The 16876-nt window shown below is 58.9% G+C and overlaps 2 protein-coding genes across 2 annotated transcripts; one reads left to right on the forward strand and one right to left on the reverse strand.

The window, feature by feature from the left end:
- Nucleotides 1-2303: 2303 nt before the first annotated feature.
- LOC310921483 (antigen peptide transporter 1-like) lies at nucleotides 2304-8789 on the reverse strand. The gene is made up of 10 exons (XM_083881618.1): nucleotides 8462-8789; nucleotides 7967-8069; nucleotides 7543-7888; nucleotides 6873-7070; nucleotides 6262-6390; nucleotides 5421-5627; nucleotides 4909-5082; nucleotides 4219-4378; nucleotides 3386-3522; nucleotides 2304-2710 (listed from the first exon to the last, which is right to left on the reverse strand). The coding sequence occupies exons 1-10, from the start codon at nucleotides 8556-8558 to the stop codon at nucleotides 2504-2506; spliced, it is 1758 nt and encodes a 585-aa protein (XP_083737744.1). The 5' UTR covers nucleotides 8559-8789; the 3' UTR covers nucleotides 2304-2503.
- A 236-nt stretch (nucleotides 8790-9025) lies between these two features.
- LOC310921393 (antigen peptide transporter 2-like) lies at nucleotides 9026-16337 on the forward strand. Its single transcript, XM_083881516.1, has 12 exons — nucleotides 9026-9115; nucleotides 9345-9908; nucleotides 10499-10607; nucleotides 10683-10813; nucleotides 11728-11933; nucleotides 12543-12740; nucleotides 13181-13309; nucleotides 13390-13578; nucleotides 13647-13820; nucleotides 14150-14309; nucleotides 14697-14824; nucleotides 15499-16337. The coding sequence occupies exons 2-12, from the start codon at nucleotides 9407-9409 to the stop codon at nucleotides 15745-15747; spliced, it is 2175 nt and encodes a 724-aa protein (XP_083737642.1). The 5' UTR covers nucleotides 9026-9115; nucleotides 9345-9406; the 3' UTR covers nucleotides 15748-16337.
- The last annotated feature ends 539 nt before the right edge of the window (nucleotides 16338-16876 follow it).

A 16876-nucleotide genomic window follows, 5' to 3' on the forward strand; every position in this document is an offset into this window, starting at 1 on the left:
CGTCCTGGGAGAAAACAGGGGGACCTGGGGATACCTATAGGCAGCCACAGGGGAACACAGACATTGTGGAGAGACACAGGGACAACAGTGGGGAGACACCCATGGGGGGACACAGGCATATGTGGGGGGGGGACACAGGGACACCTATGGGGACAGCTAGGGTACACAGGCACATGGCATGAAGATGCAGGGACATCTACGGGGACATTCATGGGGACACACAGGTATCAATAAAGGACATAGGGATTTCTGTGGGGCCATCCAAGGGAAACAACACACGGAGGATGTGGAGACACTCTGGGGTCACACATGAAGCACAGGGAACACCCATGGGGGGATGCAGGGAGAGAGGGACATCTTGGGGGACACCCACGGCGACACAGAGGGGGAAGACAGATATCCATAGGGGACACCCAGGGGACACCACTGGGGACATCCCCAGGGATACGTGCATACCAGTAGGGGACAGAGGAACATCTCTGGAGACACCTGAGCGACACAGGGACACACATGAGGGGCACACAGGGAGAACGCATGGCAACACAGGGACAGTTGTGGGGACATGAGGGACACGTGGGGGACATTCCTGGAGACACAAAGACACCTCAAACCACAGCACCTCCCAGTAACCCCCAGTGACTCTTGAGTAACCACCAGTGACCCCCTCAGGAACTCTCGGTGATTCCCAGTCCTCCTCAGTTCCTGCAATACCCACAGTTCCCCCAGAGCTGCTAGTGCCCTCTATTTGCCCCAGCGCACCCCAATTCCTCTAGTCTTCCACAATGCCCCCTAGTTCCCCCCAGTATCTTCCCAGACCTCCCCGACTTCCCCCAGTGACCCCCTGGTACCCCCCAGTCCCCCCCCGTTGCCACAGTGTCTCCAGCTCCCCGCCCCGTCCCTTCCAGTCCCTCTCAGTTCTCCCAATGCTTCCCAGTCCCTCCCAGTGCCCCCAATTCCCCCAGTTTCCCCCAGTTCTCTTAGTGCCCCCCCAGTCCTGCTCTGTTCTCCCAAGCCCCGCCCAGTCACCCCCCAGTGACTCCAGTTCCCCCAGTCCCTCCTGTGCCCCTCAGCGACCTTCCAGTCCCCCCAGTCCCCCCAGTACCTCCGGCCGGTCCCGCTGCGCTCTCGCTCTGGGTCGGGCGGGGTAGCCCATCGGGGGCGGGGCCGGGGGCGGGGCCTGGGCCACTCCCTCTCCGCACCCCCAGGGGAGCCGCCCCCGCCTGTGTTTGGGGTGTCGCCATGGAAACCAAACAACCGAGAGGGAAGGGCTCCCAGTGCTCCCAGTGACACCAGTAACGTGCCTCAGACTGACCCCCAGCTCACAAGAACGCCAGTGCATTCCATCCCAGTGCTCCCAGTGACACCAGTAACACCACCAACACAGCACAGCACATCCCAGCGCTCTCAAGTAGTGTAGGACCTGTCCTACACCTCATCCCAGTCCTGCCAGTAACATCAGTACCACAAGACACCTCATCCCAGTGCTCCCAACATTAGAAGTAACCCCAGTGCCACTTTCTCTCCAGGTCCCAGTGCTCCCGGTAACACCAGCAATATGGCATAGCATGACCCATGGCTCCCAGTACCACTAGTATGGCCCATTCCAGGTGGACACCAGTAACATGAGAAAGCCCATCTCAGTGGTCCCAGGAACCACAGTATAGCCTGCCCCAGTACTCCTAGTGACACCAGTAATGTGGCACAGCGCACCCCAGTCCTTCTAGTAACACCAGTATGGCCCATTCCAGCAACACCAGTAACCCCCAAAACCCCAGTAAGCCTAACCCATGACTCCTCATAACTCATACTGATGCTCCCAGTGACACAGCACAGTCCACCCCAGTCCTCCCAGTTACGCAAGTATAGTCTGTCCAAATGCTCCCAGTAACACCAGTAATGTGGCACAGCACAACCCAGGGGTCCCAGTAACACCAGTATGGTTCATCCCAGTGCTCCCAGTGCCCTAGCACAACCTCTTCCAGTGCTCCCAATCCGGGTGTGGCCGTGACTCATGGCCCCGGCAGCAACAACAACAGCGGGGGGGGTGCGGGGGTGGGGGCCCCTGGGACCCCCAAAAGGTCGGGAGCGGGGGCAGACGTGGGGGAGGGAGCAGAGTGGGGGGAGCACCCCGTGTCCACCCGATGTCTTCCCCTGGTCCTCGCCCTTTTCTCCCCTCCGTGTGTCCCCCCTGCCCCCGCCAAGGAATTTTCTCCATCAACACGATGAGCTCATGGCGGGGGAGGGGCGGCGGGGCCCCGCCGGGGGGGGGGGGGGGCGGCCCCAACCCCACTTCCTATGCGTTTATTGTTTGACTTATTGATGCGTGGATTCGTAGATTTATTGACTGATTTCACACTCGGTCACTGTAACAGCCCTGGCCCCGAAGTCATCCTCTCCCCCACGGTGCCCCCATCCTTGTTCCCCATGTCTCCACTGCCCCTCCCCGTCCAGCGTCCTCATCCCTGTTCTCACAGTCTCCATCTCCAGTGCCCTCCTGCCAGCTCTAGTCTTCCCCATCCCCGGTGTCCCCTGCTGTCCCCCACGGGAGGGTCCTTAGTTCCCCGGGGGACCTCAGCTCCCGCAACCGTCCCCCCTCCAGCAAGGCCACCCTCGACGCCTGTTGGGCCAGGGCCACCCGTCCTGTCACCAGCAGTACCGCCGGCCCCTCCCCTGTCCCGGGACCGCCGGGACACAGCAGCTCCTGCTCCACCTGCAAGCACACAGCAGGATCAAGGCACATGAGGACACGGGAGGATATGGTGGAGATGGGGGACATGGGGGTGTCAGGGGACCCCAGGGTGGAGAGCATAGTGAGGGATCTGGGGAGTGGGGACGTGGACCCAGAGGACATCGGGACCAAGGGGACTCTGGGATTGGGGTCATGTGGGACAAGGACCTAGGTGATATGAGGATGTGGGGACCCAGGGTAGGTGGGGACACTGGGACCAAGGGGATACAGGGGCAGGGGTCTGGGGGATTTGGTGACCCAGGGACTCAGGGGACCCCAGGGCAGAGGGGACCCTAGGAGACATGGGGGGCAACAATGAAGGGGACACAGGGAATGGGAACAAAGGGAATACAGGGCATTTGGGGAGTGGGGACCCAGGGGATATGGGACACATGGGGGACACAAGGATTGGGGATCCAAAGGACATGGGGAGTGGGAACCCAGAGAACAGGGGGACAAGGAAGGGACCTAGGGGATACATGGGGACCAAAGGGACACAGAGGCAGGGATCCACGGAATTTGGTGACCTAAGAGACCCCAGGGGACATGGGGGCCAGCAACCAAGAGGACATAGGAAGTGAGGACCCCAGGGGACATGGGGACCCAGGGGACCCGGGGGATGGGACCACGGGACACAGGGGCAGGGCTGTGACCTACCTGGTGCCGGGTCATGGGATCAAGTGAACGCGTGGGCTCATCCAGCACCAGCACTTGGGGGGTCCTGAGCAGGGCCCGGGCCAGCGCCACCCCTTGTGCCTGCCCCCCTGAAAGCTGCATCCCCCGTGGGCCCACCTCTAGGGACAGAGGGGACACCATGGGAACACCACAAGGACATTGTGGGGACATTGTATGGACACATTGGGGAGCCGCACCCACTGTACACCCACCTCTCCAGGGACAAGGAGGACGCAGAGAGGGGATACTGAAGGGACACCATGGGGAATTGCAAGCAAGCAGAGTGTGGACAGCGAGGGTACAACAATGGGACATGGTGGTGACAGCATGGGGACACTGAGGGGACACCATGGAGACACATTTGAGACACAAAGAGGAGACACTGGGTATATGTTAGGATATATATATATATATATATATATATATATATATATATACAGCTCTCGGGCACACTGGGAGAACAGAGATGCAACAGTGAGGGGACAGTGGGGAAGCAGAGAGGACATGGAGAGGACAGCATGGGGAGACTATGGGGACATCATGGGGATAGTCAGCAAACAGTGAGGAGACAGAAGAAACATGGTGGGGAGACCATGGGGAAGTTACAGACAACTTTTGGGATGGTGAGGCTGTTTATGGGAACAGTAGGGGACACTATGGGGACACTATGGGAACATCATGGGGTCATGATGGGGACACATTGGGGAAACTGGGGAGACCAATGGGACACCTTGGACACATTATGGGGACACTTTTAGGACATCTTTGGAATACACTGGGGACGCTACAGGGGAATCATGGAAACACTTGCCTACCTGTGTCATAGCCGTGCGGCAGCTGTCGGGCCCAAGTGTGCACCCCCACCCGCTGTGCTGCTGCCATCACCTGTGTCCCCTCCTTATGTCCCCAACCCAGTGTGATGTTAGCGCTGAGGGAGCGAGACAAGATGGACGGGCACTGCGGGACACCAGCCACCTGTGGGGACAGGGGACATGGAGGAAGACGGGGAACATGCACATAGGGATCTGGCAGGGACAAGAAGGGACATATGGAGACATGGGGTGGTGGCAGGGTCATGGTGAGGCTGGCTGATGACAAAGGGATGGCTGTGAAGAAGCTGGGGGTGCCAGTGGCGATGTGTTGAGAACATAGGGTGACATGGTGATCATGGATGTTGGGACAATGGGTGACCTGGGGGTAGCCATGGTAACCCACTGGTGACAACAGGGGTGGAACTGAGGACCCAGGTGACACAGAGGTGGAATTGGGGACCCAGGGGGTGGCACTGATGCACTCAGTGGTGATCTTGGGGAGGCAGTAGGGACCCATTTGGGGCACAGGAGTGACCTGAGGGTAGCACTGGGGACCTATTGAGGACCAGGTGCAGACCCAGGGGTGGCCATGGAAACACATTGGAGAGATTTGGTGACAGGGAGACAGCAGCAGGGGATGGAATGCGCCCTAGGGGTGGCCGTGGTGACTTGGGGGTGGCCCGTCTGTATCACCTGTTGCCGCAGAGCAGGGTCCGAGCGAGGGGTCAGGGGAATCCCGTCCAGCAGCACCGCCCCGCCCGCCAGGGGTCGCAGCCCCAGGGCCGCCGCCACCAGTGAGCTCTTTCCGCCGCCAGGGGGCGCCAGTACGGCCACAAGTTCCCCGGGGCGCAGTGACAGCGACACCCCCTGGTGGCAGGAACAGGGATCGCACCTGGCACTTCCCCATGTCCTACGTGTTCCCCCGTGGCCCCAATGTCCCCTTGTGCTCCTGCCCCACATCCCCCCAGCTCTCATGTTTCCCCATGTCTCCAATATCCCCTTGTGCTCCTGTCCCACATCCCCCCAAGTCCCATGTTTCCCCATGTTACCAATATCCCTTTGTGCTCCTGTCCCATATCCCCCCACATCCCAAGTTTCCCCATATCCTCCCCACATCTCCAGTATCCACTTGTCCTCCTGTGTCCCATGTTCCCACATGTTCACAATACCCCCATGTCTCCCCATGCCCCTGTGTCGCCCATCACCTTGAGGACTGGCTCAGATCGCCCAGGGTATGACATCCAGACATCCTTGAGGCACAAGCCTCGAGTCCATGTGGTCTCATCACCCTGGGGGGTGAGAGGTGATGGTGGCCCTGAGGGTGCCATCATCCTGGCCTGCTCCAGCAGTTCCAGGAGTGTCTCAGAGGAGCCAATGGTCTTGCCCAGGACAGGGAGGTACAGGAGCACAGCCTGGGGACATGGGGACATTGAGGACACAGGGACATGAGGAAAACACATAGAGATATGAGGTGATATAGGGAAGCTATGGCATAGCCTGGGGACATGGGAGGACTTGGGGGAAAAAAGGGACGTTGGGGATACAGGAGACAGTGGGACATGGGGGGTGATGGGGACATGGGGGGACACTGGGGACCTGGCAGAGCCTGGGGACACAGGGGAGCATGAAGGAGCATGGAGGAATATGGGGACAGGGAGAGGTACAGCCAGGTGGAGATGGGACTTGGGGGCATGAAGGGGACACAGCAGGGTTATGTTGAAGACTAGGGGAAAAAACATGGCTGGGACAGACTGGGGACATGGGGAACAGGCATGGAGACATGGATAGGGACATAGGGAGCTGGTGGGCACATACACACTGGGACGTAAGTGAGGGAACTTGAGGATATGGAGGGTACACAACAGGGAGGGGCTGGGGACACAGGAGACAGGGATGGGAACATGGGCAGGAGAGCATGGGGACATCCCTGGGAGGATGTGGAGACAGGGGGACATGGTGGGGGGACATGGGACACAGAGAATAGGGTTGGGGATAAGTTGAGGGCAGGAGAGGACAGAGTGGACATGTAGGGGACACACTCGTCACCTCCACGGCCCTGGTGAAGTGCAGCTGGCACATAAGGATGCTGACCAGTTCCCCAGGGGTGACAGTCCCTGCGGCCACCAAGTATCCTCCCAAGAGAAGCAGCACCAGCTTCAGGGCCAGTGCAGGGAACTGGGGACACAGGGACACACAGTGTGTTATCCCAGCCTCATGCCACTGTGTGCCCCAGCCCACGTCACCATGTTCCCATCCCCAGGCCACCCATCCCCATCCCACTCAGTCCTAGGCAACCATGTTTCCATGTCCCCTGGCCCCACACTGCTCCCTCACACTGCATGTCCTGCCACCCCCATGTCACCATGTCCCCACATCCCGTGGCCCTTTGCCACTGTGTCCCTCTTCCCCAGCCCTTGTCACCACATCTCCCATCCCTGTGCCACCATCACTGTATGCCCATACGCCTGTCCCCATGTCTTCATCCCCCTGCCACCACATCCAATGTGACCCCTTGCTGCCACGTCCTCATGTCCCCTATTCCAATGCCACCACATTCCCATATCGCCCAGCCTCCTGCCACCCCATCCCTGTGCCAACATATCCCCCATTCCCATGCCACTACTCCTCATCCCCCTGTGTCCTCAATATCCCCATACCCCACTGGCCCAGAGCCCAGCTGCATAGGCCAGCGCCTCCCTCTGCTTCAGCTGGTATCCCTGGGCGAGGCACTGCCGGATGCGCTTGGTGACACCAGCCTCGTGCCCAAAGGCCCGGACGGTCCCTATGGCCTGCAGTGACTCCAGGGCCACAGCAGTCGTGCTGGCATGCGCTGTCTGCACCTGCCGTGCCAGGTCCTGGGGACACAGAGGACAGGGGGTCAACCCTGGGGTCACAGTGGAGACAAGGGGGTTACCATGGGAGTGCAGAGGGGCCACCATAAGGATGGGGGGGACACTGGGTGGATGGAGGGGGAAAGGGGATCACCACAGGGTCACCATGGGGTCACAGAAGGAACAGGACGGTTACATCAGGGTCAGCACAGGGTCACCATGGGGTCATGAGGGGACAGGGAAGTCACCTCAGGGTCACCATGGGGATGGGAGGTGGGAGGACAGGGAGGAAACAGGGAACAGGAGAAGGTGATAGTGGGCATGGGGAAGTGACCACAGGCACAGGGAGGGGACAGGAAGGACTTGGAGTGAACTCAAGGTGGAGGGAGGTGACAAGTGGCCCAAGGAGGTGACATTGGGGACAGGGAGGTGACACTGGGGACAAGGCACACGGGGAGCTGACAAGGGCCCCTCACACCCCATGTCCCCTCAGTACCTGTTGGATGGATCCGACCTTGCGTGGCAGCAGCACGAAGAGGGGCAGTGCCAGGAGGGTGAGCAGGCCCAGCACCGGGGACAGCCAGGCCACCGTGGCCAGCAGTGACACAGCCCGTGTGAATGCCCACAGCCCCGGCACCACCACATCGGCCAGTGCCGAGTGCGCTGCCTCGGCATCCCCTGTCACCCGCTCAGCCACCGCGCCTGGCGTGTCCCCCAGGCTGCTCCCAGGCCCGGGCATGTCCCCGCGCAGCACTGCGGCCACCGCACCACGCTGGAGCCGGTCCCGTGCCCGTGTCAGTGCCACAGCTGCCATGCTGTCACAGGCTAGCTCTGTGATGGCACTGCGGGGACAGGGGGGTCAGGGAGGGCACGGGGTCACTGGCACCTCGGGGTGTCCCTGTGGCTCCAGTGTCACCCACCTGCCGAGCCCCACCAGCACAAGGGGCCACACGGCTGCTGTTGCATCTTCCTGTGTCACCCGGTCAGTGACACGGCCCGTGAAGTACGGGGCAGCCACCTCACCTATGGGGACACAGCATCAGGGTGAGGGGCCGCAGACACCCCGAAACACGGTGGTGACCCCTGGGGGGTCAACTAGGGGCTGAGACCCGAGAATTGTATCCTGACCACTCCTAAAACTGTGTGTTGAGTCTCAAAGTTGGATCCTGATTCCCCAAATTGAGTGCTCAATACTTCTTAATAGGGTCCTGACCCACGGATTGGTTTCTGACCTCCCTCAAATGAGATCCTGCCTCCCCCAAATTGGGTTCCGACCCCTCAAATTTGCCTTGCAATCTCCCATCGGGTCCTGCCTTCCCCTCCCCAGTTATGTCCAAATCCTCCAAATCAGATCCCATAAGCCCCTCAAAGGGGTCCTGCCCTTCCCCCCCTCCCCGGTCGAGGTCCCCCCGTACCGAGGGCAGAAGCTGACATCAGCCCCCCCACCAGCATCCAGCGTCCGCGCTCGGGGCCCAGCAGGGCCAGGAGCCGGCGTATGGGGGGAGAGAGCATCGGGGGCAGGAGAATGGGTAGGTCCTGGTGGGTCCCGGTGCTGCTCCCGGTTGCTCCCGGTTCTTCTCGCGGATGGGTCCCGAGGTTCCCAGAGAGTCCGTGCCCGGTCCCGGTACTGCTCCCAGTGTGTCCTAGTCTGGACCTTTTGGGTCTCGGAGGATCCCGATGCTGCCCCGATCCGGCCCGGCCCTTTCCCAGCAGCAGCCGCGTTTTCCCGGAAAGCCTTAAAGACGCGCGGGGGGGCGGGGCGCGGCCGGCGGGAATCCCCTGAAATCCCGGTCTGAACACGCCCACACGTTAAATAAACGTCCATGATTGGTCAAAGTGGAGGTGACATCATCGGTTGCCAGGCAGAGGGAGCCGGAGCAGGTTGTCAGACGAAGGAGGCGATGCCAAGAGGGGCCGGGGTCTGGGCGGGAAGGGGGCGGGGTCTGGGCGTGGAGAGGGGCGTGGTGGGGCGTGGAGAGGGCGGGAGGGGCGGGGCTTCGAAAGCGAAACCTTAACGGACCTTTCAGGGAGCTACTGAGGGGCTGAACTGGGAGCCTTGGTGTGGACTGGTGAGTGCCCGAAGCTGGACGGGAAACACTGATGTGGACTGGGGAGCTGAGAGGGCTGGACTGGGAGTACTGGTGTGGATTGAGTAGCGTCCTGTCTGGACTGGGAAGGGCCTCGTCTGGACTGGGAGTCCCTTGTCTGAACTGGGGAGCAGCCCAGGCTGGACTGGGACAACTGGTGTGGACAGGGGAGCACCCCAGTCCTACTTGGTTTTAACTGGTGAGTTTACAGGCTGTCGATCATTCCCCGGGAGCCATACAGGAAGCACTACCCTGATCTGTACTGGTCCCACCATGGCGCTGCCGTCCGCTGGTCTCCTGCCCGGGCTTCTGCTGGTGGCCGATGCCCTGACACTGGTGTTACTGGTGCCGCTGGTGCCGGTGCTGGCGCCGCTGGGCGTGGCGGGCGTGTGGCTCGAGTCCGCCCTGCGCCTGCCAGTCCTGGTCGTGGCCACCTGGCTGCTGCCCCGGGGCCGTCCCTCCGGGGCCACCGCGGCCGCCGTCACGGTTGCCGCCACCCCCGCAGCCTTCGGAACATTCCGGCACCTCCTGGGGCCGCCCGGGGCTGGACCGGGGCTGTTGACGGCCGCCGCGCCCGCCTGGCTCGGAGTCACCCACGCAGCTGCCGCACTGGCCCTGCTGGCCTGGGCCGCACCCCCGACCCCCGGCGGTGTCCCTGAGACCCCCGGCAGCGTTCCCAAGGCTCCTGGCACCATCCGGCGCGCTCTAGCACTGACCTGGGAGGAGCGGAACGTCCTTGGAGCTGCCTTCTTCTGCCTCGTGCTGGCGGCCATTGGTGGGTGACAGCCCAGCGGTGAGAGCCGCTGACTCCCCAAATTTGGGTTCTGCAGGCCCAGACTGGGAGCCAACCCAGTTTGGGACACCCTCCCCCCCACCAAATTGGTTGCTGGCCCCTAAAAATTGAGTGCTGGGCCCCTAAATAGGCGATGACCACCCTAAAATTGAGTGATAACCCCTCTAAATTGGGAGTTGACCCCTTCAGTTGGGTGCTGGCCCTCCAAAATGGGTTCTGACCCTTTAAACTTGGGTGTTGAGCTCCCAGAATTGGGTGCTGACCCTCAAACTTAGGGTCTGATGCCCAGAAATGGATGTTGACCTCCAAGAAACTGGGTTCTGATCTCCCATGTTTAGGTTCTAACCCCTAAAATAGCGTGCTGAGCCCCACCCTAAATTGGAGGTCAAACCCCTAAATTTGGCACTAAACCCTCCAAACTGGGTCCTGATGCCTCTAAATTGTCTCCTGCCCAAATCTTGCCTTCCCAAAATTAGATCCCCACTCCCCAGATTGGGTCCTGCCCCTCACAAATCAGAGTCCACCTGTGTCAGTGGTCATACCCATGGTGACCTGGTCTCGGTGACATCCAGGGGAGACGTCAGGACCGTATGTTACTGGGAAGGTGCTGGATGCCATCGGGGGTGGGGATGGACTCACCGCAGGAGCCATTGGGATGGTGGCGGCTGCTGGAGCCACCAGGTAGGTTGCAGCATTCCCAGGGCTTGTCCCCATGTCCCATATCCTTGATGTCACGGTGTCCCCATCTCCCCCCAGTGTGCTGTTTTCCGGGTGCCGTGGGGGGTTCTTCATGCTGTTGAAAGCACGTCTCCATCAGAGCCTGAGTCTCCGGCTCTTCTCCCACCTGGTACACCAAGACCTGGACTTCTTCCAGGGAGTGCCAGCAGGTAATGGGGCATGGCCCAGCCCCAGACTCCCTGACCCATCCCACCTCTCCCATCCCATCCCAGCTGTCCTGTCACCCCAGTCCCCATCCCAGCATTCAGTCCTGTACCCACCATCCCAGCCTCCAGTACCCATCCCATCTTAACCCATCTGTCTGTTCTCTCATTCAACCATTCTATCTATCATTATGATTCAGGACGCCTCATGTAATGACACGTAGAACTCCGATTTCTTCTGAGGGCTTATAGCAAAATTTATTGTAAGACATATTCTTTTTATACAGTCTTTTGGTACAATGAATAGAATTGGTTTTTTAGGGCACCACCTTTTTGTAAACATCTCTACCAGTAAACAAGTTGGAAAAAACACCAGATGTCAGGAGGAGGATATCTACAAGGTTGTTTTGGGTTCCTCCTTATGATTTCCCAGGCCAGACAAAGAGTTCTGTCCTTGGCTTTCCCACAGGCGGCAAGTCACTGCCTGGAACCTAATAATCCATGTTCTGACCACTGTCAGTTCCCACACCATTCCATCCTCATCATTCCTATTCCCACCATCCCATCCCATCCCATCCCATCCCATCCCATCCCATCCCATCCCATCCCATCCCATCATCCTGGCTTTATTCTACCCCCATGTCCCATCCTGTCCCAATCCCGCTTCCCCATTCTATCCATTGTCCTGTCCCCATTATTCTCATGCCTCCATCCCACTGCATGTCCCCAGCTTCATCCCACCGTCCCCATCATCCCATCCTGCGATCTCCATTCCCACCATCCCATCTCCACTGTCCCATCCCATTCCACCCTGACCATCTCCATACCCATTCCCATCATCCCATCCCACTGGTCTCTATCACATCATTACCATCCTGTCCCCACTCACCATGATCCCAACCTCTTTTCCCACCCTACAGCTGAGCTCTTGGCCCAGTTTTCCATGGAAGTGCCACGGGTGTGCATGGCAACACCATCTGGAGCCAACCAGCTGTTCCGAAGCCTGGGAATGGCCCTGGTGGTGGGGACATTCATGGTGGGGCTGGCACCGGGGCTGGCACTGCTAGCACTGCTGGAGCTGCCCCTTGTAATCGCCACCCACCGCATCCAGACTGCACGGAAACAGGTCAGGAATACAGGAGGGAAAGAGTGGGAGGGGGACACAGAGGTGGGATAAGGGGGTGAGAATGGTGGAGTTGAGATGGAGGCCAGGGAAATGAGATGATGGGGATGGGGCTGATGGAGAATGGAAAGGAAGACGATGGAGATGGAAATGGTGGGATGAAAGGGAATAGAGACCAGGGGGATAGGATGGTGGGAATGCTGGCATGAGGATAGAACGGAATGGTGGAGATGGGAATGGTGTGGATGGGAAGAGAAGGATGGGATAAGGTGGGATGGGATGGGATGGGATGGTGGGATAAAACAGAGAGACGGGTTGGGATGGTGTGATTGAATGGGGCCCAGGGACATGGGAGTAGGGATGAGGACCAGAGGAGTGGGATACTGGGAATGAGAATGGTGGGGATGGATGAGGCAGTGGGGATGGGGATGGTGGGATTAGGACTGGGAGAATGAATGGGAATGATGGGGGTGGGAGAGAGAGATGTGGGATGGTGGGAATGCAGTAGTGGGGATGCAATAGGTGGTGGGATGGGAATTCTGGTGATGGGATGTGGATGGTGGGCCAGGAAGGTGACCTGGGAAAGTTGGTGACCTCCTGATGCTGCCACAGTCACTGCAGCAATCCATGCTGGAAGCATCTGCCCGGACAGCCTCAGGGGTGCAGGAATCTGTTGCTGCCATTGAGACAATCCGTATCTTTTCGGCGGAGGAGGAGGAGGAGAAGCAGCACAGCTGGAACCTGGCCAAGCAGCTGAGGCTGAAGGAGCGGATAGAGCTGGAGCTGGCATTCTTCACCCTTGTCCACAGGGTAAGGGGGGGCTGGGAATGGGAGCACCAGGGAGTGGGGATCAGGGATGAGGACACTGTGAAGGGGGATACTAGGAATGGGAACACTGGGACCAGGAATGGGAAACCAGCATCTGAGATGGGGGTGCTGAGAACAGAATGGGGACACCAGGAATGGGGATACCAGAACAGGGACATTTGTATCAAGAATGTACATGCTAGGAATGGGAATGGTGACATTAGAAGCAGGATGGGGACACTGGGACAAAGGTTGGGAAGATCAGGATCAGAAACGGGGACATTGACAGTGAGATGGGGACACCAGGACTGGAATGAGGATTCAGAAACAGGGATGAGGACACCTGGAACAGAGATAAAGACACCAGGAGAGGGGTGGGGACAGGCAGAATGGGGACACCAGCGGTGGGTTGGGAGTACCAGTATCCCTGTTCCCACCCACAGGTGCTCCAGCTGGCCATCCGGGTCCTGGTGCTCTTCCGGAGCCATCAGCTGCTCCGTGACGGATACATCACTCCTGGGGTCCTCGTCACCTTCCTGCTGTACCAGGACACAGTCGGCAGTCATGTCCAGGTGATCCCATGGAATCCACATGTCTGTTCATTTGTCCATGCTTTTGTCCATCCCGGTGCCACCCCCATCCTTCTCCTCAGGTGCTGCTCTATGGCTTCAATCAATTCCTGACCAATGCAGCTGCTGGACAGAAGATCTGGGAATACCTGGATCGGAAACCCACAGGGGATGTCAGGGGGACATGGGAACCCCCTGAGCTTCAGGGCCATGTCACTTTTCAGAAGGTCTCCTTCACATATCCTGGGAATCCAGAGCACCCTGTGCTGAAGGTGGGTCTGGGGGGAGGTGGGGGTTCCCAGGGGTCAGAATTCTGGCATCACCTGTCCCCATCCCACAGGATGTAACCTTTGAGGTGCGTTCTGGGGAGGTGACAGCACTGGTGGGGCACAATGGAAGTGGGAAGAGCACGGCTGTGGCACTGCTGGAGCGGCTGCGGGATCCTGGGAGTGGGAAGGTGCTGCTGGATGGGATCCCACTGCCAGAATATGAGCACCAGTACCTGCACCGAAAGGTGGGGACAGCGGAGACACTGGGAACACTGGGAATGGAATGGAGACAGGGGTGGGGACACTGAAATGGAATTGGGACTTGGGAGCATGGGTGGGGCCATCAGGAGCAGGAATGGGGACACTGGGAAGAGGGATGGGGACAAAAGGAAGTAGGATGGAAATTGGGAAATTGGATGGGAACACTGGGAAATGGGATGGGGACACTGGGGACACAAATGGGGACAATGGGATCAGGGATGGAGACTGGGGATACCAAGGTAGGCTGGGGTCATGGAACAGGGATGGGGCACCAGGAGCCAAGACAGCATCACAGGGCTTGGGGCTGGGACAGGTGGTGCTGGTGGAGCAGGATCCTGTCCTGTTTTCTGGAACCATCCGTGAAAACATTGCGCTGGGGCTGGAGCACTGCAAAGAGTCAGAGTTGCAGGAGGCCGCCACTGCTGCTGGAGCCATGGACTTCATCCAGGGGCTGGAGCAGGGCTGGGACACCGGTGAGAGCCAGAGGGATACCAAGGGAATCCTTGGGCCTGGGGTTTCATCCAGGGGTTGGAGTTGGGCTGGGACACTGGTGAGAGCTGGGGGGATGGGGCACTCCTAGGACACATCCCTCTGATCCCAGGATCCTCTGTCAGAGATGGAAGAACATGGTGGGTGGCAGATGGTGGGGTATGTGGAGATCCTTGAAGTCAGATTCCATAAGATTCTTCCTCAGTGGTGAGGGAGTGGGGGGGGGTATGGAGAAGTGGGAGGACCTCTCAGGCTGGGATCCCACTGATCCTAGGATCCCTCCAGAGGTGGGGGAGCACAGGGAGTGGGGAGAAGAGGGGGGAATCCAGGGCTGGATTCCACTGATTCCTCTGATGGGATTGCTCCTGCAGAGGTGGGGGAGCATGGAGGGCGGCTGGCAGCAGGGGAGCGGCGCTGTGTGGCCCTGGCCCGGGCTCTGCTCCGGCATCCGGCTGTCCTCATCCTCGACGAGGCACTGGATGATGGAGACGAGGGGGCGGTGAGTGGGGTGGGATAGAGGGGGTTGGTCGGGATAGTGGTGCAGTTGGTGAAGATGGAGTGTGATGGTATGGGAGTGGAAGGGTGGGATGGCTGGGATGGAATGGCTGGAATGGGATGGTGGGATGGGGACTGGAGAAGATGGGGTGGTAGGAATAAGGGATAATGGGATGGAGTGGAAATGATGTGATGAAGACAGGGATTAGATGGGGTGGTGTGGGTCAACAAGGTGGAGAAATAGGACAGGATGGTAGGATGGGAATGGTGAGGATGGGATAGAGACCATGGGTGTAGGATGGCAGGAAAATAGAGTGAAGGGATGAAGACAAAGAGATGTGATAGAGTGGGGTGGGATGGGATGGGAATGGAGGAGATAAGGAATGCTGGGATGAGGACAGAGAGATAGAAAGTGATGGGAAGGGTTGGGGTGGTGGGAGTAGGATGGGATGGGACAGTGGGGGTGGGGATAGTGTGGACAGGATGGCATAGTGGGCATGGGGGTGGGATAGAGAACAGGGAGGTGGGATGGTAAAAATGGTATGATGGGGTTTGGTGAGACTGGGAGGAATGGGACAGTAGAGTCGGATTGGTTGGTTTGGATTGGGTGGAATCAGGTGGGACTGGGTAGGACTGAGTTGGATGGGATGGGATGGGATGAGGGTTCTCTGGCCCCAGGCACAGCGCTGGTTGCGTACTGGGCTGGCCCAGACCGTGCTGGTTGTGTCCCACCGGCCGCGGGTCCTGGATGTGGCTGATCGCCTCGTGGTGTTGGAACGCGGAGCTGTGGTGGAGACTGGGACGCCAGAGGAACTGCGGGAACGCTGCGGGGCCTACAGCCGCCTGCTCCTTGGAGGAGACAGGACTGGGGGGCCCGAGGCCCCCAGCATGGGCAGTGAGAAGGGGGCTGCATCTGGCAGGGAATAAGGGGGAATTAGCCCCAGTGTCCCCATTCCTGGTGTTTGTATCCCCAACCAGCTCCTAGTGTCCCCAGTAACAGTGTCCTATGACTCCCTTATCCTCACATCCTCTGGATCCCAGCTCCCTGTGTCGCCTTGGTCCCTGTATTCCCTATGTCCCCACTGTGTCCCCTAGGTCCCCCCTTTCCCTGGATCTCTGTGTCCTCTGTATCCTTCCTTGTATCCCCCATGCACAGATCACCTGTATCCAAGCACCATCATTTCCCCATGATCTGTGGTCCCCATGCCTCCTATGTCTCGTCCTGGACATGAGACACAGAGTGGGAAATAAACCCCAAGGGATGGATCTGGGTATGGATGTCATATCCTCATCCCACGCCTGCTGTGCCCACTCCAAGCTCTCGGTGTCCCCAGTCCTTTCCCAGTGTCCCCATACCTATCCTCAGTGTCTTCATCCCAGTTCCCTATGTCCCCTTTTCTATTCCTGGTTCTCAGAGAGGAACTGCTGGGCTTCCTACTTCCTACTGGAAGAAGGAACTGGGATTTATTGCCCAAACCAAGGTATTCTCATACCAGAATTAAAACATTTGGAATAATTTTAATTCTTGTGTTTAAAACATGGGAAAACAGAAAGTTAGTCTGTTGGGAAGGTCTGCTGCATGATGGATGAGAGCAGCAGGTTGAGCTCGGCCAGTAATTTGCGGTTTTCTGCAGGGAGAGGGGAAGGGGTTGGAGCTGACACCATGGATCATTCCATGGTGGTGATTCCAGCCAGGATGAGAGTAAGAGATGGTGTCACCATGTTGCTGTCCCGATCCCATGGGCTGGATCTGGCTAAAGAGCCCACAGAGAGCAAGAACCACTCTGGAATCCCACCAGATTCTACTGTATCCATTGTGCCCCAATTCTGCCCCATCAATACCATCTGATCTGCTTTGGAACCCCCACTTTGGAGTCCCCCAGTCCTGTTCTGGGATCCCACTCCAGTGCTGCTCCATCCATCCCACCTGATCCTGCTCTGGAATCCAGCCCAGATACACTTCAGAATTCTACCTGATCCAGATCTGGAATCATGCCCTAATCTGGAATCCCACCCTATATTCCCTCCGGAATCCCACACAGATCCCACTCTGTAC

The sequence above is a fragment of the Zosterops lateralis genome (genome assembly GCF_965231275.1).
Source record: "Zosterops lateralis genome assembly, chromosome: 34".
In the NCBI taxonomy this organism is placed as follows: domain Eukaryota; kingdom Metazoa; phylum Chordata; class Aves; order Passeriformes; family Zosteropidae; genus Zosterops; species Zosterops lateralis.

Bases quoted from the DNA above. Each gene is read 5' to 3' on its own strand.
- LOC310921483 (XM_083881618.1), bottom strand. From the start codon at position 8,558: ATGCTCTCTCCCCCCATACGCCGGCTCCTGGCCCTGCTGGGCCCCGAG. The intron at 7,071-7,542 runs GTACTGAGGGGA...CTGTGTCCCCAG, and splicing joins AGGTCGGATCCATCCAACAG to GACCTGGCACGGCAGGTGCA. The intron at 2,711-3,385 runs GTAGGTCACAGC...GTGTGCTTGCAG, and splicing joins ATCCCATGACCCGGCACCAG to GTGGAGCAGGAGCTGCTGTG.
- LOC310921393 (XM_083881516.1), top strand. From the start codon at position 9,407: ATGGCGCTGCCGTCCGCTGGTCTCCTGCCCGGGCTTCTGCTGGTGGCC. The intron at 11,934-12,542 runs GTCAGGAATACA...ATGCTGCCACAG, and splicing joins TCCAGACTGCACGGAAACAG to TCACTGCAGCAATCCATGCT. The intron at 14,310-14,696 runs GTGAGAGCCAGA...TTGCTCCTGCAG, and splicing joins GGAGCAGGGCTGGGACACCG to AGGTGGGGGAGCATGGAGGG.